Source organism: Sus scrofa, chromosome 7 (genome assembly GCF_054392235.1).
Source record: "Sus scrofa isolate SSC_HxYL_T2T_F1_AM1 chromosome 7, Sscrofa_HxYL_maternal_Yorkshire_Landrace_v2.0, whole genome shotgun sequence".
Taxonomy (NCBI): Eukaryota; Metazoa; Chordata; class Mammalia; order Artiodactyla; family Suidae; genus Sus; species Sus scrofa.
Window position 1 is genome coordinate 14,109,248 of NC_139389.1, and position 26,248 is coordinate 14,135,495.

At 40.4% G+C, this 26,248-nt stretch overlaps 1 protein-coding gene across 28 annotated transcripts in view; it reads left to right on the top strand.

Moving 5' to 3' along the window:
• RNF144B (ring finger protein 144B) overlaps nucleotides 1-26,248 on the top strand; it is a 173,258-nt gene that overhangs the window by 126,668 nt on the left and 20,342 nt on the right. For all 28 annotated transcript variants that reach the window (XM_021100236.2, XM_084967476.1, XM_084967472.1 and 25 more), the window contains 2 exons: nucleotides 11,151-11,255; nucleotides 23,682-23,742. In XM_021100236.2, coding sequence (XP_020955895.2) covers nucleotides 11,151-11,255; nucleotides 23,682-23,742 — 166 coding nt within the window. The remainder of the gene's footprint in view (nucleotides 1-11,150; nucleotides 11,256-23,681; nucleotides 23,743-26,248) is intronic.

Consider the following 26,248-nt stretch of genomic DNA (forward strand, 5'->3'; position numbering starts at 1 on the left):
TTATCAAACATACAACAAAGATGGAAGAATTTTAAGTGATTTTCTTTATTCCCACTTACTCTTAGATTCTAACATTAACTTTTTACTCTCCTTGCTTCATCACACATCTCTCCTTCCATTTACTCTTTTGTCCTTTGTATGATAAAGTTTTAATGCACTGTGAATTCTCTAGGAGAATGAAAGGTATAGTTTTAATGCACTGTGAATTCTTTAGTAGAATGTAAATACTGCATTCTGCAGTTGTGTGCTTACAGTGGCTGAGTCGTATATATATATATTTGGCATATGGAAGTTCCCAGGCTAGGGGATGAATTGGACCTGCAGCTGTAGTCTGTACTACAGCCACAGCAGATCCAGGCCACATCTGTAACCTATGCTGCAGCTCTTGGAAATGCTGGATCCTTAACCTGTGGAGTGAAGCCAGGGATCAAACTTGCATCCTCACAGATACTATGTCAGGTTCTTAACCTGCTAAGCCACGACAGGAACTCCTGAATGGTTATATTTTATGCAGATAACTTGCATAGCCTTACATCATGGCTAAAGGAGTTTATTGACCCTTTATTAATTTGAGGTTTGTTTCTTTCTGTATTGCTGAGACCTATGTGCTTTCTGAGAGAATCGGAAGGGCTGCTTAAGAGTTCAAGTAGGGACTCTTTAGGGACACAGGAGGAGGAGGAAGAAAGTGATAAATGAGTTCAGTGAAATCTATTGATGTGTTATCTAGGGTGTGCTTATTCTCACTGTCTGTCCTGGGCCTGTGGGCCAGGGCCTTGGGGCCAGCTGAGGTCTGGCAGCTCTGAGGTCTAATGTTTCTTTGGAGGAAATGGAAGGATGTAAACTTGGCAAGCCTTCTTAGTTTTTTTTTTTTTTTGTTCTGGAACTGAGGTTGCTTTTCTGGACATACTAGGTGGTAAGATAGCACTAGGCACAGGGCACCTCTTTAAAACTACTGTCAGAATTGGGCCTCCCTCTGCTAGGAAAGGCAGCACAAGTGGGACAGAAGGGAAAGCCTCTGAAAGGTCAACTGCAGCGTTACTGAATCGGAAGCGGGTCTTTCCAATCCTAGTGCCTGGTCCCTACTCTGATTGAAATGTTCTTCCAGTTTAGCAGATGTAATAGACTTCACTGTGAGGACTGGCCAGGGCTGCAGCATTTCCAATGGATTTCTCTTTAGAGCTATTACTGTCACCAAGTTTCTTAATTTAAATGTTTCATGATCACTTGAGATAAAGATAGAAGCATTTGATCACTCTTGCTTGGTGGGAACTGGAGGTACTTTTGACTGGGGCCCAGATTTAATCTCCCATATTGAATGTCTGTTCTCAGATTTACAAGGTGAATCTTAGAGTACACTTTGGCAGAAAAAGTGGCAGCACTATTTTTGGGGTAAAGCCTTTTTTTTTTTTTTTTTTTTTTGGTCTTTTTAGGCATATAGAGGTTCTCAGGCTAGGGGGTGAGTTGGAGCTGTAGCCGCCACCCTACACCATAGCCACAGCAATGCCAGATCCGAGCCACATCTGTGACCTACATCAGAGTTCGCAGCAATGGTGGATCCTTAACCCACTGAGTGAGTTCAGGGATCGAACCTGTGTCTACATGGATGCTAGTCAGATTCCTTTCCGCTGAGCCATGACAGGAACTCCTGGGGTAATGTATTTAAAGATACTTTAAATTTTCATTTTCATTTATTTATGTATTTATTTGCTTTTTAGGGGCTCATTCTCAGTATATGGAGGTTCCCAGGTTAGGGGTCCAGTTGGAGCTGTAGCTGCCGGCCTACACCACAGCCACAGCAACATGAGATCCAAGCTGAGTCTGCGATCTACACCACAGCTCGTGGCAATGCCGGATCCTTAACCTACTGGGTGAGGCCAGGAATCGAATCTGAAACCTCAGGATTCCTAGTCGGATTTGTTTCTGCTGAGCCACGACGAACTCCTAAATTCATTTATATTTAAATTTTGCATATATAATTTCCCTTTTACACTTCCTTTACTATTTTTTCTGGAATTAGTTGATGCATGTATTCTCTATGATGGTGTTGGTTCGAGGTGAGCCCTTCCTTCCTATGGAGGTCATGCCTCTGAATTTTCCAAGATGATACAAAGGCAGTGATAATGGACATATCTTCCTTCTTAAGGCTTGAGAGCATGGATGGCATTGAACCTAGTGTTTCTGACTGGGTTGCATATTGGGATCACTTTGAGAGTTTAAAAATACTGATGCCAGTTCAGCAAGGTTTCAGGATACAAAATACAAACATCAATTTTATTTCTAAACACTAGCAAAGAATGATATGATAATGGCATTAAGATAATTCCATTTATAACAGTATCAAAGAAATACAGTACTTGGGAATAAATGTAACAAAAGATGTACAAAGCTTATCCTCTGAAAACTACAAAATGGTTGAAAAAAATTCAAGAAGACTAAATAGAAAGATGCCCCATGTTCATGGATTAAAAGACTTAATATAGTTAAAAATGACAGTATTCCCCAAATGAATCTATGGATTCAACACAATTCCTATCAAAATCCCAACTTATCTTCTTTGTAGAAATTGACAAGCTGATCTTAAAATTCACATAGAAATATGATGGACCTTGAATAGCCAAAACCATCTTGAAAAAGAGGCGCAAAGTTGGAGAACTCACTTCCTGCTTTCAGTCTTACTACAGCCTTAGAGTCATCAAAACTGTGTGATGCCATCAAAAGAACAGACTGATAGATCAGTGGAATACAACTGAGAGTCCAGAAGTAGATTCTCATGTTTATTATCACTTGGTTTTCATCAAGGGTGCTAAGGCAATTCACAGGGGACAGAATAGTTTTTCAACAAATGGTGCTTGGACAACTGGATACCCATTTGCAAAAGAATGAGGTTGGACTTCTTCCTCATACCATTGATCGATATTAACTCAAAATGGATTATAGGCCTAACTGTAAGAGCTAAGACTGAAGAAATTCTTGGAAGAAAATAGAGGAAATAGGAAAAATTTAATGACCTTGGTTAGGCAAAGCATGAACAAATCAAAAAAAAATTGGATTCCATCAAAATTAAATGCCTTTCTACTTCAGTAGATACCAAGAAAGTGAAATGATAATTCACAGAATGGGGGAGAGTATTTGCAAATCATATTTGATAAGGGGTATATGTAGAATAAAGACCTCTTACAACTCAATAATAAAAATGCAATTAAAAATAGGTAAAGGTCTGAATAGACATTTCTTCAAAGAAAATTTACAAGTTACCAATAAACACATGAAAAAGTGCTCAAATCATTATTAACATCAGAGAAAAGCAAATCAAAACCACAGTGATGCCATTTGCAGCAGCATGGATGGAACTAGTGATTCTCATAGTAAGTGAAGTAAGTCAGAAAGAGAAAGAGAAATACCATGTGATATCACTTATATCTGGAATATAATATATGGCACAAATAAATCTATTTACAGAAAGAAATGAACTCATGGACATGGGGAACAGACCTGTGGTTGCCAAGTAGGACAGGGGGAGTGGGATGGACTGGGAGTTTGGGGTTAGTAGATGCAAACTACTGCATTTGGCGTGGATAAGCAATGAGATCCTGCTGTGTAGCACAGGGAACTATATCCAGTCACTTGTGATGGAACACGATGGAGGATAATGTTAGAAGTGGAATGTATGTATATGTATAACTGGGTCACTTTGCTGTACAGCAGAAATTGACAGAACATTATGAATCAACTATAAAAAAAGAAAAAAACACAGTGAAGAACCACTTTACACACATTAGGATGGCTAGAATTAAAAAAAAGAGACAATAATAAGTTCTGGCGAGGATTTGAAGAAAATTGGAATGCTCATACTTCTGGTGGGAATGTAAGATGATGCAGCTGCTTCAGAAGATAGTCTAGTAGTTCTTCAAAAGACAAATATAGAGTATCACTTATCACACCCCCTCCTAAACATATAGCTAGGAGAAATGAAAGTACGTCTCTACTGCTGAAAGATGCCAGTCGCAAAGGACCACATATTGTATGATTTAATTTATGGGAAATCTCCAGAATAGGCAAATCCATAGAGACAGAATGTAGATGGGGGGTTGCCTGAACCTGGGGTAGGGGTGGGAGGATTTGGGGAGATATGCCCTGAGTCACAGAGCAGAAGAGGAAGTGGGGAACAGACCTGAGAGAAAACAGGCAGTGGACCAAATAAACACCTAGTTATACCTAGTTAATGAGGCCACCCAAAGGAAAGTATGAAAAGAAAAGAATTTAGATCCCTTCCTGAAATTGTGGCGTTTAAAAATTGAGAGGAGGAAAGTGAAAGAGATTGAGGAAGAATGGCCAGAGAGGAAGAATGAATGTCCGAGAAGTGTGCAGTTCTAAAGGCAGAGGGAGGAGAAGGTTCCACAGAGTGGGGGTGCTTCACTGGGTTTTAGACCACTGAGAGGTCCCAAGAACGAGAATGTGTATACGATTTCTTGACATGCAGGCCACTGGTGACTTTAGTACCCACATCAGCTCAGTCGTAGGGGAGGAACGGTGATGGGGGTGGTGAAGGAGTGAGGGCAGTGAGAGCAGACAGCTCTTTGACATGTTTGACGGAAGAGAAGAGGAATGGAGAAGGCAGTGTACAGCCAGCAAGAGGAGTCAGGGACAGCTGTTTTTCTTTGCTGCTTTATTATTATTTTTCTTTAATTAGGTTAAACATGTTTAGAAGAACCCAATAGAAAAATTCCACAATGAGGAAGAAAATGGCAGAGTTCTCGTCATGGCTCAGCAGTCACAAACCCAGCTAGTGTCCGTGAGGACACAGGTTCGACTCCTGGCCTCACTCAGTGGGTAAAGGATCCAACATTGCTGTGAGCTGTGATATAGGTTGTAGATGCGGCTCGGATCCTGCGTTGCTGTGGTCGTGGTGTAGGCCGGTGGCTGCAGTTCCAGTTCAACCCCTAGCCTGGGAACTTCCATATGCTAAGGGTGCAGCCCTAAAAAGACAAGAAAGGAAGGGAGAGAGGGAGGAAGAAAGGAGGGATAGAGGAAGAAGAGAGGGTAAGAAGGGAGGAAAAGGAAGAAAATGGATAATCAGTAGAGTAAATTTCTTGAAAAGTGGCAGGGAATAGGAACTAGAAAATGTGGAGTTGGCCTTGGAAGGTGGACTGGGCTCATGTGGGTCAAAGGAGAGAAGGGAGGAAGGCTGTGGGTGGGGCGGGTGTATATGTTTCAGTACTTGCAGCTGAAGGAGTTTTCGCCACAAAGCTGATGGGTGGTAGATGCATGCTTCCAGCTCCCACAAAAGATGGAGTGTCTACCACTACCTGGTCCTGTGATAGGTGTTTCTATGGGATGTGAAAAGAAATAAGATATGATCCAGACCTTGAAGGAACTCCAGGGGTGCTGGAGAGACAAGCAAGTTCAGAGTCTCATGCAATGGCGGGTGATAATCGCTGCATGATTTCCATGTACAATGTACTTGAGTTGTGAACATCTGGTGTTACCTAAGGTGTTGATGGGAAATACTGGTGAATGGGGGGGAAATTCAAGTCTTCTGGAGACTCGGGGGAGAGGAGATGGTTGCATAGTTTGTAAAATTCTCTTTGGAGGGCCTAGGAATTCTGATACATCCTTGGGAGGGAAATGCCACACCACCAGCCCTGCTGCCATGAAGAATCACAGCGTTCTCCTTTTAATGGTTTATAGGGATTCCTTTTGAAGGGGAAAGTAATTTGAACCTCAGTACTGGGATATATAAAAATTATTTTTATTTTCGTCACGCTGACACTTATACAAACATAATATGAGGTATAAGCACATTTAATCTTATATCTCTGAAACAACACGAACATCAGAATAAGCTGGATATTAAAATTATAGGCCCATAAAATTTGTTAACATTAATGTGATGGAGGATGTTTAATTTCTACTTAAATCACTTTTAACAGACTCTAGGTTTGGCATGTTCCAAAGAACAAGAGGTAATTCGGTAATCTTGCCGCTTTTCTCTGTTGGAATCACTAAAAATGGTGCTTTGTACAGATTTCATGGTGATTTGGCTCAGAAACTCCCATTGTTTTTTCATCTGCCTGTGACCATGAAAGCACTCGTACTTGGCAAAATAGGACTGCACCCCACACAGATGTGAACATCAAAATTGAGTGGAAATGAGTGTTCCCTGCTTTCGTTAATATTATTAAATAAATGCAAAATAGGGGAAAACCCTTGTCACAGGGAACTCATGGGCTCCCAAGAATGCACCTTGGTACCCAGCTGGGCATCAAGGTGCTGTGAGAGCAGACAGGCTGGGCATCCCATCAGACTAGGGGACAAGGCAAGGAAGGTTTTCTTGAATAAGAGAAGCTTAATGATGAGAAACGTAAAACTGTGGTCTCTTTTTAACCGTAGTCATGGCTTGCTATTGGATCAGTCATCTGGTGCCAGGTTTTCCTGTCAGTTCTCTGATGTCCTTTGTGGTTGGCAGAGGGGATATGAGGATGATCCTTGTCACTCGGAATAACGTGATGGGTGAAACGCCAGGGTTTCTGAAAAGGGTTTTGTATGAAAAAAGTTGTAGGATCCTACTCTACCAGGAAACGGCGTACTGCCTGGTTAGGATGTTGATTGATTTGAATTTTTTCAAACCATTACACATTTCCAAATCAGGATGCTTTGTGTGTATTTAAAGGCTTTTGGACTGGGAGAGATACCATCTTGAGTTGTACTAATAATTTAACTCAGCAGCAAACAACAAAGGAGGGTTTATTCTTGGATCGTGTGCAGACATCATAGTCTGATTTGGAGTAAACAGAATATTGGCTTCAATAAGAGATGTTATTTAGAACACACTTGAGACATTGTGATGTAATCATGTACTGAAGCAGAGACGTGTTAGTCTACATTTTATTAAATCCATTTTACTGCATAGCACTGTACCGGGAATGATAAGAAGCAGAACAGGTCCTCAAGGCCTGTCCTAATTTTAGCCTTAAATACTTCCATCCTCATCTTCTTCTTTCCCACCCATGGCTGAGCGAGGGATGAGAAGGTCCAGCCTGGATGCTACTGCTCCCAAAATTGTTAACCATTTTGCTTAGGTTTGGTTTGTGTAACATGCACAGGGGTTCATGTGAATGCTTTCGGCTTTTCTTTCTTTCTTTCTTTCTTTCTTTCTTTCTTTCTTTCTTTCTTTCTTTCTTTCTTTCTTTCTTTCTTTCTTTCTTTCTTTCTTTCTTTCTTTCTTTCTTTCTTTCTTTCTTTCTTTCTTTCTTTCTTTCTTTCTTTCTTTTTTTCTCTTTCTTTTTCTTTCCTTCCTTCCTTCTTTGCTTCTTTTTAGAGCTGAACTTGTAGCACATGGAAGTTCTCAGGCTAGGGGTTGAATCGGAGCAGCAGCTGCCAGCCTGCACCACAGCCACAGCCACGTGGGATCTGAGCTGCCTCTGTGACCTTCATCACAGTTCCTGGCAATACCTGATCCCAAACCTACTGAGTGGGGCCAGGGATTGAACTCACATCCTCATGGATACTAGGTGGATTCGTTTCAGCTGTGCTACAGCGGTAACTCCCTGATTTTGGTTCTTTTGGGCTTTAGTCAGAGGTAGTGAAGAAGAGAGGGTGGGTTTGAGATTAAACTTTAGTGAAAGCTAGTGGAAGCCATATAATAAACCTAAGATACGCAAAAATCTAGTGAGAGGCAGTAACTAGGACTGGTTCTTTTCCCTCTTTGCTTTTGAATAGAAATGCATAGTGGTAGTGATGGAGGGCCAGGTGCCTGTGCTTTAGCATCACTTAGCTACTTACTAACCTCTATCTTGAACCAGTGTTTCTCAGAATTAAAATATATATATATACTTACACCCTGTGGTCAATGTATACAGCTCTCACTTTTCTCCTGAAATCATGGGTTACATAAGCTTGTGGCCAGGAGAGTCTTGGAGGGGAGCTTCAAAATTCACTGAGTTTATGTGTTGTGCTTTCAGTGTACCTAAGAGCATTATCTTAGCAAATAGAACATCCACTATAGGCTCTTGGGAAAGCTTAGATTTCAGCTTTGCAAATTTGCAGTGTAAGTTGAAATGAAATTTTTTTTTGCCTCTAAAGACTCACAGAGTCTCTTCAGTTCCTGTTTAACTTTAAGCTTTTTCTATGGATGCAAATAGCTCCTCAGAGAGGCTTGAAGAGAGGTGCGTGTGATGTTCTGTTATACATACCGGCTCTGTTGATGGAGCTTCTCTCCCACAAGTGATTTAACTCATTTCCTGAAGCAAGTGGAGAAAGGATAATCTCAGAAGGCCAAAAGATGAACGTTTCCCCACAGAGTCTTTGAAAGTCTAAGACCAGGTGAAGTGGAGTAGAAATATGACTAAATACTCTGCATTTTGCAAGTATCCGAAGGGCTTTCGTGTACAGAATTTTAGGTTTGTGTTTGTGTGTACAAGTTTTTTAAACCCTGTGAAGTAACTGTAACAGGTATTATTGTCCCCGTTTTAAAAATTAAGGGAAGCAAGTCTGGGCCGTAGTTCAGGTAATTGTCTCAGGGTGGCACTGAAGCTAGAGCTGGGATATTAGGATTTGACGTTCATTACACCATTCACTTTGTTTTTCTTGGATAGCTTCCTCTTGAGCCTAGAACCCATACATTTTCAGTCTTTCTGCTTCAATTTTAAGTGGCAGCCAGAAGAGATGAAGGCACGAATGCTGGGATCTCTGTGGCAGGTGGAAGGCTGATGGAGAGCGGAGCTGGGTGGCCAGGTCTTTGTCTCTACTCATTTGTCCCTGAGTGGGACACTATTTTTCATGACCCACCATGGCAGTTCCTCTCTTTTGCCTCTACATTGAAGTTCTTCCCCATATTTCGTTGCTACTGCTTTCTCTACTTATCATTCTTCCTCATACTGAGACCATGTTTGGCACAGCAACTCCTAGAGCAAGTGATAGTTCATTCTCCTCTTGAGCAAGAAAATGAAAGTTAAATATTATACCCATATGTCATCAATTGTAGGGAAGCATGACTTAGGACTCTGCTCTCAGATGTTGTTTATTCTCTAATTCACACTAAATCATCTTTTATTCCCCAATTCATACTAAATCTTGAGCATTTTCTCAGGACTTTAACATCTTGTGAAAGTGGTTTTCTTGATTCTTTGGCGTTCTGTTGCATGAATTTAGCATAATTTATTGATGTGTTTTTCTGTGTTGGATGTTTAGGTTATTTTCTAGGTTTTTTTCTGGAATAAAAATATACCCCTTGGAGAAGAGAGTTTTTCAGTACTTAAAGAGATTAAAAATCTGGTCTAAACGGTTTGCCCTAGTTGCTAATTCATTTGTACATTGCAACAGTAATTTCAATTTTTTTTTTTTTTTTTTAGCTTTTTAGGGCCATACTCATGGCATATGGAGGTTCCCAGGCTAGGCGTTCAGTCAGAGCTACAGCTGCCAGCCTATGCCACAGCCACAGCAACGCGGGATCCGAGCCAAATCTGTGACCTACACCATAGCTCACAGCAATGCCAGGTCCTTAACCCACTGAGTGAGGCCAGGGATCGAACCCTCAACCTCATGGTTCCTAGTCAGATTCGTTTCCACTGCGCCACAACAGGAACTCCGCAACACTAATTTCAATCAGACAAATACCTGATTTTTTTTTTCTGAAATAATATAGTAGTGTTAGTTTTATTTTCAGGTGGAGAAAAATGCATAAAGATAATCAATGAAGGAAATAGATTTCACAATTATGTCAATAGGAGTCAGACCATAGGATTTTATTTACTAGTTTAGCTTTTATAAAAGGTTGGTGGGAGAGCAATATTTTTAATGTAGCAGATTGTTACTAAGTGTATACATTTGGAAAAACTGGAACCAAATTATAACTACTCATCACTTTGGTCATTAATTTATTGATGCTTATATATTTTGGGGGGTGGTGTTTTCCTTAAACATTTGAGCTTGGCTTTTTTTCCATCATGCGTATAGAAAAGAGCTCACTGGAGTTCCCGTTGTGGCTCAGTGGGTTAAGAACTAGACTAGTATCCATGAGGACATGGGTTCTATCCCTGGCCTCGCTCAGTGGGTTTAAGATCTGGCATTGCTATGAGCTGTGGCATAGGTTGAACTGGCTTGGACCCAGCGTTGCTGTGGTGTAGGCCAGCAGCTACAGCTCTGAATCGACTCCTAGCCTGGGAACTTCCATATGCCACAGGTGCAGCCCCCCAAAAAAAGAAAAAAAAAAAAGAAAAGAGCTTACCATTATGAGCAATGTAGTAGAAATTGAGAAGCCAGCTTTCAGATTTCTGAAGAGTTTTATCTTCGGGAACTGTGGGCATGTCAGGGTGGGTTGGAAGAGAAGATAGAGGAGTTAGAGGTCTCATAATGCTATCAGTTTCTCTTGGACCTTTTCAATCTGAATCATACTTCCCCCTACTGCCAAGATCTACGTGCAGTAGGCAATGAGTAGATCAAGTTTGTTCTTGGTGTTCTACCTCTTTGGGCTTCTCATTTCTCATCTCGTTTTTTTCTTTTCCCAGGTTCTATTTAAGCCTCCTCATCATAGCATCTACCAAGGGCTGTGGTTCTGGGAGGGTCTCATCCTCCAAAATTGACATTTCCTCTTTTTAGGAGCATTTGCTATTATGATTCCTAGTCAGTGCCTTAATCTTAGTTCAGTTCCGTTTGGCAAGCTCAGCATGAGGGTCACAGGGTTTGAGGCAGATTTTGAGGGAGAGGACCACTGGGTAAAAATGGAACTGGGAAGTCACATAAGTTTAAAAAAATAAAATAAAAAGAAGCCTTTAACACCAACCTCCCAATCCACCCCACTCCCGAATAACAATTGAAAAAATTGAAAAAATTGAAAAAAGAAGCCTTTAGCTAGTAGTGCAAAAGAATGTTTCTTCTTTCCCCAGTCTGTGGTCGATAAAATGCATGAGCCTATAGAAATTTGACTTGTTGCCTTGGATAAACTCAGTAGTCTTAGAATGAAGTCATATATAATTAATTGCCTGTCTCTGCATTCTTGCCAGAGTGATGGCTCTTAGTATTCACACTTGTGATAACTTATGTTTTCTGCTACAAAGCCCCAGGACCGCCAGTTAAGGAAGAGGCAGTGGCTATTATGGAACCTTGGAGCTTCTGTAATGCAGTGGATAATTGTCTTTTTTCTTAACTTCTAGTGTCTGAAACAATACATGCAGCTGGCAATTCGAGAAGGATGTGGGTCTCCCATCACTTGCCCTGACATGGTGTGCCTGAACCACGGGACCCTGCAGGAGGCTGAGGTATGGATGAGTGTCCCGAGGGCACGACCCTCTTTCTTGTTGACATCTTTCCTAGGATCTTGACTCTTTATGTACTTCTCTCCCAGGGGGTCTAGACACAAAATACAGAGGTCAACTTTTTAAAGGAGTTCTTTATTGCTGCCTTCCTTTGGATTCTTTATACAAATTATTAAAGCTGTTGTGTACTTGGGTTCTATTTGTAAATGCCCTCTGAGTGTTGAATAAGCTCTAAAATAGGTGAAGGTGTTAGGAATCAGATTTACCAAATGTAAGGTTTGGAGGTGGAATAGTCAGTGGCCTTAGGATCTTTAATGTACTTTAAAGATAAACAGATGACAGATTCACCAATGTTATAGATAAATTATGGTAATTCTGCCAAGGTAGCCTGAATTAAACCATTTCCAAAGAAGCAAAGAAAGGCCTTTTATTCAATATTTGTCAGGGACAGAAATGTCTTTTTAGAGCGAGTTCTTCTCCCGTTGTGTTAAGATTGTAACATATCTCTTTCCTTTGTCTTTTCTTTTTTTTTATGTTTTTTATTTATTTTTTTTGTCCATTTTAGCTGGTTTACAGTGTCCTGTCAATTTCCTTTGTTTTTTCAATCCCTGACAAGTAGCTTGCCCTTAAATCTGCTTTTAACCTTCAGGTCCTGCTCATTTTATTTTATTTTTTCTTTTATTTTTAGGGATATCCTACCTTTTTTTTTTTTTTAATTTTATTTTTTTTATTTTCCCACTGTACAGCAAGGGGGTCAGGTTATCCTTACATGTATACATTCCTGCTCATTTTAAATCTCATCTGCCCTTTTGTAGTTGCTTTCCTAGCCAAGATACTATTTAATCCTGTCAACAAAGTTATATAAAACCGAGGCCCAGAATGTCTAAGTAATTTGTCCAAGAGTGCATGTCTAAAAAGCAGAAGAGCTAGAATTCTGATCCATTTCTTTCTGACCACCCTAATTACATGACTTTACGAGAAGAGCTAGGTAGATAAATAGAATGCATGATAAAGGCTTGATAATTGGAAACCCAGCAGAGTGCCTGTGTTTGTGTAGATATGTATGTGTATCATGTGCCTGTATTTGTGTATATACGTATATATACACACACGTTTTATATACAAATATATATGCTTTGATATATATATATATATATATCCTTTGCTTTGTAAGCAAAGCAGTCAGAGTGGTGCTATAGACCATTTTAAACCAATTTGAATCTGGGTACCCAGGGTTCAGTGTATGAAATGTCAGATAAGTGGTGCCAGTGAGCTCGAAGTGTTTTTCGGGGAAGAATAAAAGGAATACATACTGGTTTGGGAGCTATTCATTTTAGGAAAATCATGAAGTAAGCAAAATTTTTAAACCAAAAAGGTAATATTGACTATGTAAATCCTGTGGTGAGAACTGTTGACTTTTGTGTGAATAATGAGTAAAAGGAAATTAAAGTGCGGAAAGATTCGGTTATCTATCAAGAAGACTATTGATCTGTGCAGCTTGGAAGTGGACTTTAAAATAAGATTCGGGTTTGTAGGAGCATCTTTCTATGCATAATCCTTCCACAGAACGTGCTTCCTTTTTGACTTCTCTGATAGCTGATTAATCAACAAGTGTTTATGGAGTGTATAAGGGGCCAGGCCCCGTCCCAGGCTAGGTTAGAGAGGTGAATAAGACAGGCCCAGTGCCATCCCTCTGGAGCTTTATGATCTAGCAGAGAGACCTTAAACTAATAATGAGCCGGATCAGTATAAGAGCAAAAAGTGTGAGATGGAGCAAATAGCAAGACTGTGTCTATCATGGACTCTTACTTAATTCATATGTACAAAATCTATCAGGCATAAGTGAAGTGAAAATGAAGTGGCTTTTCTAAACAAGCCTTTGAAATTAATCACAGTCCTCTTATCTAGACAAGCCTACATGCAGCTCTTTACACTTAATTGAAATTAAAATTAGAAATTCATTCTTTTGGTTCCACCAGTCACATTTTAAGCACTTGGTCACTGGTGCTCATTTTAAGTACTCCTGTGGTTAGTGGCTTCCAGGTTGGACATCTTTGCAGAAAGTTCATTATAGAGTGGCATTCTGGACTTTAATTGAGTGGTAACCATTAGCCATTGACACTTTGCATATCAAACGTTAGGGTTAATGTGTACAGATGAGTGAAGTCAAGCTATGATTTGTCTCAAAGTTCTCTCGAGCAGAGTCTCATGTTTCTGCTTTTCTTAGCATAGACATTTTCTGGTCATCTTCCCCCATAGTTCTCTTCTGCTTTTTAATCCTTAGTTTTCCCTCTGTTCACATTCTCATTTACACTTGGCTAGTGCTGATTCCATTTACCCAGCTTTACTCTAAAAACAATTTCACTTTTAGGCTGCATTAAATAAGCCCACAAGGGCTCTTAAAAATGACAAAAGGGTATTTGAGAAACAAAACAAAAACATACTCCAAACTAAACTATGGTATTTCTTATATTCTCCAAAGTCTGTTTCCTATTAGATGAGTAAGAGACACTCCAGGGCATTAAAGGACCGTTTCTGCTCCTGCTGGCCTTGCTAAGAGCCAGACTGAGGATGGGTGTGATTTACAGTAATCAAATGTCCTTAACTGACTTGCCACTATTTTTTCTTTTTTCAGAGTAAAATAAAACGTGGTGGTGGTGGTGGTTTGTCTCTCATTTTGAACTGAGAATGAATAGATTATATTGGAGGTTTTGGTGGCTTCGTCACTTTGCATGGGACTTCTCCTTTTGAAGCAGATATCTCACACACATGAACTTGGGCTGCACCATCTGCCTTTCTGACTTGCTTGCCGTCAAGCTTTTCTCATATACAGTTATCCTTATAATTAATAGCTCTTAATCTACATGGTATTGAGTATAGCATCATGGGGCTGATCCACATTATGCTTGAATGGATTCTCTCTCTATGACTACTTTTTGCACCTTTAAAAAAAAATGTTGATTTTTCCAGGTAATGCATAAAGATACTTTGATTGTTAAAAATAATTCTGCTTGGAGTTCCTGTCGTGGCTCAGTGGTTAGCGAATCCGACTAGGAACCATGAGGTTGTGGGTTCGATCCCTGCCTTGCTCAGTGGGTTAAGGATCCGGCGTTGCCGTGAGCTGTGGTGTAGGTTGCAGACGCGGCTTGGATCCTGCATTGCTGTGGCTCTAGTGTAGGCTGGCAGCTACAGCTCTGATTAGACCCCTAGCCTGGGAACCTCCATATGCCACAGAAGCGGCCCTAGAAATGACAAAAAGACAAAAAGACAAAAAAAAAAAAAATTAAAAATAATTCTGCTTAAGGCTCAGGATTCCTTTGTGCTGCTGCTAGTTGTTATTACAATATATGGTTCTTTGCCATATACTGTTCACATGCACAAGAGTGTAAAAATTTTCATCTTCAAAGGACACCAGGACTTGAAACTCTTTCCTCTGGGGGTCTAGCTCACCAAATTGGCTGTGCTCCATATGTGCACCTCCTGCAAGCTTTAGGTCCTGCCTGGGTCCTGAGTGTCTCCAGATTGGCTCAGCTGTGGCTCTGCCTCTTTGCTTTTATTTATCAGGAATAACTTCATCAGCAAAGCATTCAATGCCCAATTCAAATACTGTTTGCTTATGTAAGACACAGTAGAAAAAGCAGCTTTCCTTCAGTGTCCTGGAAGCTGGTGGGAGACGTGACCCCAGAGGACTTGGGGCTAGAGATACCCCCACTGGGAGCCAGGGAAAAGGAAAACTTTCCTTCCTTGCGTCATCTGGTACTTTCAGCTGTTGCTCTGCAGCGTTTTGAATGTACTTGATCCAGGAATCTTGTCCAACATGGAATTATGAAAGGCAGGACACAGATGGTTGGTTCTGATAGCATTGCTTCAAGCAGGGCCTTTGCTTAAAGTGAGGAGCCCTGTTAAAAAGGTGATGATTCATGTAAGCAGTTTCCTTACTGGGTTGAGAGTTAACATGCCATCACTAACAGGGAGAGCCTGAGCTGTTGGGCTGGACCATGTCAAATTTGAGTGGCAGTGAGCACACACCTACCATCACATCGCCTGAGAAGTTGAACTTCTTCCCACTGCGAGCTGGTGGTGGACAGCAGGGAGCAGCTTCTCACCCACCAGTCTTCCTTCCAAGTCCTAGGACATTGAAAAGACCTGTCTTTACTGCTAGTGTACGGAGTACACCCAGAGGATGCCAGGGTGCAGCTACTCTTGTCAAGAATGGGGGCTCCAGGAGTTCCCATAATGGCTCAGTGGGTTAAGAACCCGGTATAGTATCCATGAGGATTTGAGTTCCATCCCTGACCTCGCTCAGTGAGTTAAGGATCAGGCGTTGCTGCAAGCTACAAGCTGCAGCGTAGGTTGCAGATGTGGCTTGGATCCTGTGATGCTGTGTTGTGGCTTAGGCCGGCAGCTATAGCTCCAATTCAACCCCTAGTCTGGGAACTTCATGTGACAGGTGTGGCCCTGAAAGTAAAAAAAATGAAAAAGGAGTGGGGTGGGGGGAGGAGTGGGGAATTGACGGAACACTGTAAACCAGCTATAATGAAAAAAATAATTATTAAAAAAAGGGGGGAGCTCCAGAATTGCTATAGGAAGGGATTCTGGGTGGGATGCTGTGGAGAGACTAGAGGAATAGCAAACTGGAGTGCCAAGAAATTGGAAGCTACATGTGCAAAATAAACACAGTTTTTACTCATATTGCATGTTTATTTAGGGTGGTTTTGGTAAAGGCTACTGGCATTAGAAGAGATCCAGTTGTTCCCCCCAAAATCACCCTTTAGCACAGTCCCTTTTTGCCATCTCTCCATTTAACTCTTTTTATCCCAGGATCAGGGTATGAAGCTGGGACAGAGGAAAAACGACGATGCCTGGGCAAGGGGCCACATTGCCGTTCCTGTGGGTTATGGGTCTGAATGCAAAGGGACCGAGTGTGTGGAGAACAACCTTTGGCTGTAGTATGTGTTGGCTGGAGGAGAGTAAGACCTTGGGCCGGGGCAGGACAAAGGAATCTGCCATGCTGGAGTCAATAGACATATTTGAGATTCCCAGCTGAATTTTGTTTGAGAACATACTGAAAATGTTGGGGACATTTCAAAACTCTGTTTTAAAACTGCGTGTAAGTGGGAAATAAGGTTTCTAAGCCTGTTCTTTAACTGGGAACCTCCATATGCTGAGGGTGCAGCCCTAAATAGGCAAAAATAAATAAATAAAAATAAATAAAACAGGAGGCAAATCTAAGAAGACTCAGCAGTGGTGGAGGGGATGTGTCACATGGCTGTTCATGTGGGCATATGTATCCCTTTCACCCATCAACAGGCTGAGGGAGAGAGCCAAGGGGTGATGGGTGAAGCTATACTGAGGCCTCTGTGGACCAGGTGTCAAAAGAAGAGCAAAAGCGGCCCTTTTCTGAAAGATTCCTGGCCGTGGATTTCCAGGTCTCCCTGATTTTTCACTTCCCCAGTGAGCCCTGCCCTTCTGGCTCTCAGAATAACCATGCCCTCTGGAGTTTTTTCTTTTGCTTTTTGCTTTTTAGGGCCATACCCATGACATATGGAGGTTCCCAGGCTAGGGGTTGAATCAGAGCTACAGCTGCCGGTCTACACCACAGCCATAGCAACACCAGATCCAAGCCACATCTGTGACCTACACCACAGCCATAGCAACACCAGATCCAAGCCACATCTGCGACCTACACCACAGCTCACAGCAATGCCAGATCCTTAACAGACTGAGCGAGGCCAGGGGTCAAACCCGCAACCTCATGGTTCCTAGTCGGATTTGTTTCTGCTGCGCCACGACGGGAACCCCCGGAGTTTTTTCAAACAGGATTTGACAGCGGGTGTGAGCTTCGTTTACACCGGTCAGGTGAATGGGTGGATGTGCCAGTTTTCTTTTTCTGTTAGGAAGTGCCATGTTATGTTCTGGGTTGGGACAGGAAACATTCTTAGTTTCTGTGTTAGTATGATAGGGCATTTATCTGTAAGACTAGCACTATTTCTCTTGCTAATATTTTTGCAAGTCATAGCTCTTTAGAAATTGCCAAAACCTTGACATGCTGTAACGATCAATTCCATGGTCAGTTTCCATCTCCAGATATACTGATCTTTTGTATTCTATGTTTAGCTGTTTGTCTAATTTTTATTTTTTTATGTATTTATTTTTGTCTATTTAGGGCCGCACCCGCAGCACAGGGAGGTTCCCAGGCTAGGGGTGTCAACTGGAGCTGTAGCCACTGGCCTTCACCACAGCTACAGCAACGCCAGATCCGTGCCACGTCTGCAGCCTACATCACAGCTCACGGCCACGCTGAATCCTTAACCCGCTGAGCAAGGCCAGGGATCTAACCCACCTCCTCATGGATACTAGTCAGATTCATTTCCACTGAGCCAGGACAGGAACTCCTGTTTGTTTAATTTTTAAAAGCAACTGTAGCAGAAGTATGACTTAAAGGGCCAAACCTAAGTGAAGTCTGGCGTCTCCCACCCCTAGTTTTGTCCTGGCTTTCCAGACCTGACGGCTAGCACATACATGAAAGCCAGTCCCTACCGTCTGTTTTAACTATTTAATTTTTCTAACTGAAAGACAGTATGTATTATATATATCAATATGAGAACGCACTGCACTCTTAGCATACATGCTTCTCTGGCATGTAGTCCTCCCTGTCTGCTCCCTCTTTCTATCTGGTTTTTGTAGGGTTAGTGTCAAAGTAGGTGGTGGTACCTGCTCAGATACTGGGGTCATAGTTAATAATGGTACCCGAGGGTGTGCTTTACTCTTTTATTTCTTTTCATTCGTGGTTGGTAGATATATCCATTAACTGTCATGTATAATAGAGAATCCCACATGTACAAATGTTCTAAATTCCCTGGTTATGCTCTGCCATGGATGGAGGAGACTAGAAAAGTGGAGACTTTCAACAGAGTAGGAACTGGATATTTAACAAGTGTCCCCAGGTTCATTATTTTTTTCTTTTTATGGCCACACCTGTGGCATATAGAAGTTCCCACTAGCGGCAAATTGGAGCTGTAGCTGCCAGCCTGCACCACAGCCACAGCAATGCCAGATCTGAGCTGCATCTGCAACCTGCACCCCAGCTGGCAGCAACTTAGCCCACTGAGTGAGGCCAGAGATTGAACCCTCAATCTCATGGATGCAAGTCGGTTCTTAACCCACTGAGCCACAGTGGAAACTCCCCCAGGTTCATTTTTAACAACAAGACAACAAGACAGTGATTGCAGGCAATTAGCAGTTTATTATTATATTATTATTATTATTCTGATATTATTTTTGTTCTATTAAAATGAAACTGACTTTCTCTTTGATTAAAATTTTTTTCCTTTTTGGAAAGACTTTCTAGAATAAGGAGGAGGAAAAGTGGTCTTTCATGCTTGGACAGGAGGAGAGAAATTTTTATTTAACAGGTAGATTGTTACAAATTTCAAAGGAAAAATGATTAAAAATCACAATAAATCAAGTTAAGGATTTTTTAGTAGTTGATTTGAGGGGAGTGGTCACTTGATAGTTGAAAAGATGATTTGAAATTTTTGTTTCTATTGCTTGAATGTGGGTCTAGTTAGTAATGGATTAGAACCCATGGAGTAAAATAAGTATCACTGAGTCCACACCGACCTACATAAATAAATGAATGAACAGATACATGAAGCATAAAGGATAACTCTTTCTCGTAGTAGAATTAACACATACAGAAAAAATGATGGAAATTAGGAAATCATCATTAAGCAAATACCACAGTAATAATTATTATAGGTAAGAATTACTGATATAAAAATTAATGAGAAAAGATGTGATGAGAAGCAGGGTATTTGCAGAATCTCAAACTGTCTCCTCACAAGATACTTCTTGGCTACAAAGGGTGGAGGAGTCTGGCAGATATGACCTTAACCAAGTTAAACAGTTAACGTCAGCAGCAGTGAGACAGGTCGTCCTCATGTATCTCCTGATGGCCCCACATTACTTCTGTGATATTTGGGCCAAAAATGCACAACCTGAACCATAATCACTAGAAAGCATCAGACAAACCCAAGTTGGATGACATTGTACAGAATAAGTAGCCTGGACTCTTTAAACGTGTCAAGGTCGTGAGAGTCAAACAGACTGAGGAACTGCCACAGGTTGGAGAAGGTTAAGGAGAATATGAATACAAGGCTAAGAAGAATATGAATGGCAGCTAAATGCAAGGGTGGTATCCTGAATTGGATCTTAGACTGAAAAAAAAAAAAAAAAGACATTAGTGGGAGACTTTGTGAAGTTTGAATATGGCCTGCAGATGGTTTAATTATTTTGTACCAATGTAAATTTCATTATGGTAATAATTAGCTACAGTTATGTAAAGTTTTCACATTAAGGAAGTTGAGGGGAATGGCATTTAGGAACTTTACACCCTGTTTTTGCAACTCTTTGCAAGTCTAAAACTATCTCAAGATAAAAAGTTTAAAAAGGAATGCCTTGATATGGTTTTGAAATGTTTTGAAATTTGTTGGCAGGAAGAGGATAATGACATACTGTAAGATAGCTCATTATCATCTCTTTTATGATTCTCTAGGATTTCCAGTTTTGCAATCAATTTTAGTGTCATTGTGATTAAGCGCTAGCCCTTTAACCTGTGACCTGATTGAGCCTTCAGTAACCATCCTAACACATTTATTTCACTTTTACAATTGTAAAAGACCTTGAGCAATTGTGACTTAGCTCCGCATAGCAGTGGCACCAGGAATTTAATACTTTGCATCATCTCTTTTTTTTTTTTTTAAACCAGGTCCAGATTTCTCTCATCTAAAGTATAGGAGTTCCCTGGTGGCTCAGCAGGATAAGGATCTGGTGTTGTCGCTGCTGTGGCTCTGGTTACTGCTGTGGTGTGGGTTTGATCCCTGGCCCAGGAACCTGTGCATACCATGGCGCAGGCAAAAAAAAAAAAAAAAAAAAATCAAATCAAAGTATATAGAAATATTTCAGAAAATTGGTTCTTATCTGTGAAATCTAACAGATGATAAGGTCAGGGACTAGATTTTTTTTAAACACATGTGTACATGATGCCTGCTGAGTAATTTAAGTTCCTTGAAGGCAGCTTCTGTATCTCTTTCCTCTTTTGTCTCCCAGGCTTCCAGCCAACACATTACGAATAGTAGATTGTCAAGGAGTATATGGAAAGCTGCAGGTCCAGGTGGTAGGGGCTTGAGAAGAGCGTGGTGTGTTTTGGTGTTAATGTTATTCCAAAAGGGTCAAACAGAGTGAGGAGTGGTGGAACTAACCTTTTATGATCACAAATTTCCATAGAAAAGTGGATTTACCTTATTAAGGCCTAATTCCATATAAGCCTTTGACCTGTGAAATGTTAACTAGGAGATACAAAGTAGAGTAAGAGACAAAAGTTGTTAGAGACCTCTGACTTCCCTGTTGGCAGTCATGTGTCCTTGGATGAAATTTATCTTTCTAATTTATTTTTTAAATTTTATTATTATTTTTTATTACTCAGTGAATTTTACTACATTTATAGTTGTACAACGATCATCACAACCAAAGTTTATGCATTTCCATCCCAAACCCCCAGTGCATTCCCCCACACCCTAACCTGTCTCCTTTGGAAACCATAAGTTTTTCAAAGTCTGTGAGTCAGGATCTGTTCTGCAAAGAAGTTCATTGTGTCTTTTTTTTAGATTCCACATGTAAGTGAGAGCATTTGATGTTGGTGTCTCATTTAAAATTAAACTTCCATCTCTACTGTTGTTGACTTTTTACCCTGTTAACTTACGCCATTTTTTTTTCTCATTAGTATTTCTTCTGTCTCTAAAATATCTCATCTCCTGTTTGCTTTGTCTTCCACCAATTCTGTTTGATTTAACTATTTCATTGCTTGTCATTGAAAAAAATCAGAATTTTTAGGGGTTGACTTCGAGGGGCTTGAAGAAAGTGCTCATCAGTGCAGAAGCTGTTTTCAGTGGTGTCAGGTAGAGCACAAGACTGTCCCATAGAATCAGAGGCCTCGAGTAGCTTTTTTTGGCTGGGAGGAGTGTTGCAAATAGATTTCTAGAATATCACTGAAGTCTCCTGGGCTCAGGTAGCATCACTCCCCAAGTTTCCTTGAACCAGAAGTTGATGCAGTATCAGATTATTTGTCCTCACCTACAATGAATCAGTGACTAAGTCAAGAGTTATACTCTGATTCCTTAATGCTTCCCATTACTTCATGAGCCTGTGCTTTCTGTCCCCAACTCTGCATTTTATTTGAGATAACTTTGTCTTTCAGGAAAGATGTCTAGATAGTGTTATAACAAGTGAAACAAAACTGGCTTCCAGTATAATGAAAGCCTAATAATGATACTTTAAAAAATTAGGGTAAAATACACATCATATAAAATTAACCATAACATTTTTTTCACAGTGCCAAGGAGCTTTTCTTTAAGGTGCCAGGTGAAAATACAACATTTCTCCCCAACTGGAAAAAAAAAATGTAATAATCAAATTCATGTTTGACCATGTTTTACTTGGCACAGAGAAGATGGAATTTGCCAAGTTTTGTGGTTCTTCATACATTTTAGCTAACTTAGTTTAATTCATTTGCAAAATAAACAAATTGAATTTTTATGAGAGGGTGAATTAGGTTTTCTTTACCTTTTACAATGTATTATGTTATTATATTGAAGTATTGTTGATTTACAATGTGTTAATTTTTGCTGTGTAGCAAAGTGATTCAGTTAATGCATATATATATATATGTACACACACATACACACACACTTTCTTTTTTAAAATATAAAATGTATTATATTAAGTACCCTTTTAGATGCCTCATTTTAAGACTCAGGTTTTCTCAAAACAGACTTCTTTCCATTAGTGGCAAGAAATTTAATCTGGATATCTTTTATACCAAAAAATATGTAATGCTTTATAGTTGGAATTGCCAAGGCTAAAGCTGTGTCCTTTATCAGCTTGCTGAATGTCTGAAAACTTAATATAAAATCCTTTGATTGTCTCAGTTATTAGTCTTTAAGCAATGTCAATATATTTATATGTTGACGTCAATGGAATTACTATTTTTAGAATGCCAGCTCAAGAGCAGCTAGCTTTTCCTGCATCTGCCTTTGAAAAGCAATTTTAAAATGATTAATCTGAAATGTCATTTAGTTAGATGTGAATCATTGTTGTTTACTAGAGCTGTCTGAAATGAAAATGGGAGTCTAACCACAAGCAATATCCTAGGCATTTCTTTTCCACCAGGGCCTGGATGGCAATGAATGATCACCAGAGCCCCTTGAAGTGGTTTTTGTCAGAAGAAATGAATTTCCTATTGCTTAGAAGGTGCTATTCCCTGGTGACTAATGAAGTTTTCATAATTCCTGAGGCACTACCTACCTGACTGTAGTTTTTCAAGGTTCTTAAGCTAGAACACTACTCTTTTTATTTTTATTTTTGATAGTCACCCCAGCCACTCCCTGCATTTGAATCTTTAGGCTGTGCTTGAAGAATGATGCCTAGTAGGTTAGAACTATAATCTTTTAAAAATGTCTTAAAGAGAGAAAGGGAGCATCTCTTTCGTATATGTGTGCAGATAATTTGGAAAGTCCAAACTTTGCTTGTCTGGTCTTGTTAGATGCTGATGAAGGAAAGGGAGGTGAACTCTGAGTTCTGGTGTCTTGGGCAGAGACTCCTAGCCATGGCAGAGGATGGGATGATTTGGGAATTGCTGCTTGTGTGACTGCATGGATAGTGGAAAGAAAAAGACATTTGCAAACAACTGGTATAGAGAGGGTGCATTAAGCCAAACAAGAAAAAGAGATCATAACCCAGTATTTCCACTCCTGGGTATCTCTCCAAAGAAACAAAAACACTAATTCGAAAAGATACCCCCCCCCCCCAAAACACACACCAATACGCACAGCAGCATTATTTACAACTACCAACGCTTGGAAACAACCTCAGGGCCCATGAACAGATGAATGGATACAGAAGTGGTACATATACACCATGGGAAAAATAAAGAAGAACAAAACGTTGCCACTTGCAGCAACATGGATGGATTTGGAGGGCATTTTGCTAAGTGAAATAAGTCAGACAGAGAAAGGTAAATACTGTATCATATCGCTTGTATGTGGAATCTAAAAAGTACAACATACAAGTGAGTGTAACAAAAAAGAAGCAGACTCACAGAAGGAACTAGTGGTTACCAGTTGGGGGTGGGGCTCAATATAGGGATGGGGGAGTGGGAGGACCAAACTGGTGGGTATAAGATAGGCTCAGGCTCAAGGATGTATTGTACCCCCAGGGAATGGAACCACTACTTTGTAATAACTGCAAATGGAAAATAACCTTTATAATTATAGAAAAATTAAGTCAACAAAGAGAGATCATTACAAAAGGCTGGTAACGTGGGGCTCTGTGATAATTGAAATCTCATCTTTCTGATGTGTCTGGTTTCAGATTGCCTGTTTGGTACCTGTGGATCAGTTTCAGCTTTATCAGCGGTTAAAATTTGAACGAGGTATGTAAACACTCTTCTTTTAATACTGATGGTGAATGTGGTTTTACATGTGTCCTCTTTACACTATCCGGTGTAGAAGATTAAGGCAGCTGTGGGCTGTTAGCAAAGCCACAAGGATACTCAGAAAAAGGAAAAGTGTAATTGCATCATAAAATTTCAACTTTCTTAGCCACAGCCAGAAAAAATGTAGACTAGCAGGAAATAGAACTTTCCTTACACTGGTTGTTTTGTATTTTTAATTTGGCTCATGTGAGAGGAGTTTTGCAAAACTTGGACAGTTTGATAATAACAATATGACAAAAAGAAAGTGACCTTCAAGATGGGTTTTTTTTTTACCACCAATTTCCTGCTCTTGAAGGTCACTTTAAAATATTAATCTGCCCAAACATTGTCACTGCTCATTGTAATAGTCACCATTTGGTCTTCTGATAACACTTGTAATCATAATGATGGCTGAGTATATCATTCTAACGCTATTTACAATGCACTGGACTGATTTTCTTTCTGACTTTGGTCTTGGCGTCATTTATGTAGCTTTTCTATGTATACTGCCTTTTTATCTGTAGGAATTATTTTGTGGTGTGTTTTTCCGTATCCGAGAAGTAGGATAAAATGGTTTCCCCTGGAACTCATAGGACTGGTATAGCTTCATCGAGTATATAGCATAAACTCTAATCTAGCATGAACATATATTTTTCTGATTGCTAGCTTTTTAATCTGGATTAATAAAGTCTAGAGCTAAGAGGGTAGGGGAAGATATGAACATTAATCTATCATATGCTAGTAAATTTATTTAATTTTGCAATTACCTTGATTTAGATAATTGTTACGTGAAAAAGAAAGAGAACCATGCAGAGCATAAAGGGCGTTTAAGAATAGGAATATTTGCAGGGGAGTCACAGGATGGTACTTGCTACCTATGACCAAAGTTTGGTTCAATCTCACAGGGTTGTTTTTTCAGCAAACCAAAAGCAGATTCATTTCTCATGGGTATATCATTTAACTCAGTTTATAAGACCAATATATTCAGGTGGAATTTATTTAAAAAATTCTTGGAACTCTATTACTTGAATTATTTTTGCTCTATAGGAAGATTCAAATGAGATGTTACCCAACAGGCAATTAGAACCAACAGTGTCAGATGAATTTTAGGTTTAATGGATGAAGACAGAGCCTGGTACACTGTGCTGTGTGGATTCGGAGTTAACTGGAGGAATTAAAGATGGGGTTGTTTATGCTGGTCCTCCTTATTCCACCCCTTGTGGGCTGGTTAGATTGAGCGTTATACCCTCAGATGCTGAGTAATGGTGTCAAACACCTGCCCTGCCATTCTCCCGCTTTATCCCAGTATCTTCCATTATAAAAATAAATGATTGGGGAGTACCTGTCGTGGCTCAGCGGAAGCAAATTTGACTTAGGAACCATGAAGTTGCAGGTTCGATTCCTGGCCTTGCTCAGTGGGTTAAGGATCCGGCGTGGCCGAGTGCTGTGGTGTAGGTCACAGACATGGCTGGGATCTGACGTGGCTGTGGCTGTGGCATAGGCCAGAGGCTACAGCTCTGATTAGACCCCTAGCCTGGGAACCTCCATATGCTGCAGGTGTGGCCCTTATAAGCAAAAAATAAATAAAAAAAATAAATGACTGTTGGAACATAGACATTCACTGCATGGATGGGCGTGGTTGGTAACCAGTGCCATGATTCAAGGGCTCTTACCTGGAGAAATTCAGAAGAGTTAGGTTGGATTTTCAGACTTCTTCCTAAATGACAAGACCTGTCGGTCTCACCAGTTCTACTCAGTAACCAGTGCTCATCCTGTTTATGGTGTTCTCTTGCCCCAGATACCCCTCTCCTCCTCCGGACCATCGGCCTCCCCAACCACCCACTGCCCCACCTGTCAGTTAGCCGGCCTTATTCCTTATGGTTTAAGCCCTTTTCTATTAGCTAAAATGCTGTTTTGTCATTAATTACACAAATTCTAATAGTACCAGGAATTGTTAAGTTTCTCATGTATTCTGAAAATAGTGGCTAAGAGCCTGCATGGGAATGCAGGCTCCACTCCTTCCTAGCTGTGTGACTTTCATTGCTGTACCTCAGTTTCCTCATCTGTAAAATGAAGCTATTAAGAGCCCTGTACTGTGGGGATTAAATGAGTTAATACCTGTCAGACACTTGCTTGGGTCCTTCCTCTGTCTCAGTGTTCAAAATACTAACAGTTGTGGGTAATAAAAATGCTGATAACTTAAGAGTAGCACCATTTACATAAAAGTATATTCAGTGTTCTTCCATTCCCCCTTTTCCAAGATGAGATAATCATAACATTCTCTAGGAAACATCCTCATATTGAAATAGCTATTAATGATTGTCTTTTGTCAATGGGATTAGAACACTTGAAATTAACTGGTGGAGTTCCCGTCATGGCTCAGTGGTTAATGAACCCGACTAGTATCTGTGAGGATGTGGGTTCCATCCTTGGCCTCGCTAAGTGGGTTAAGAATCCGGCATTG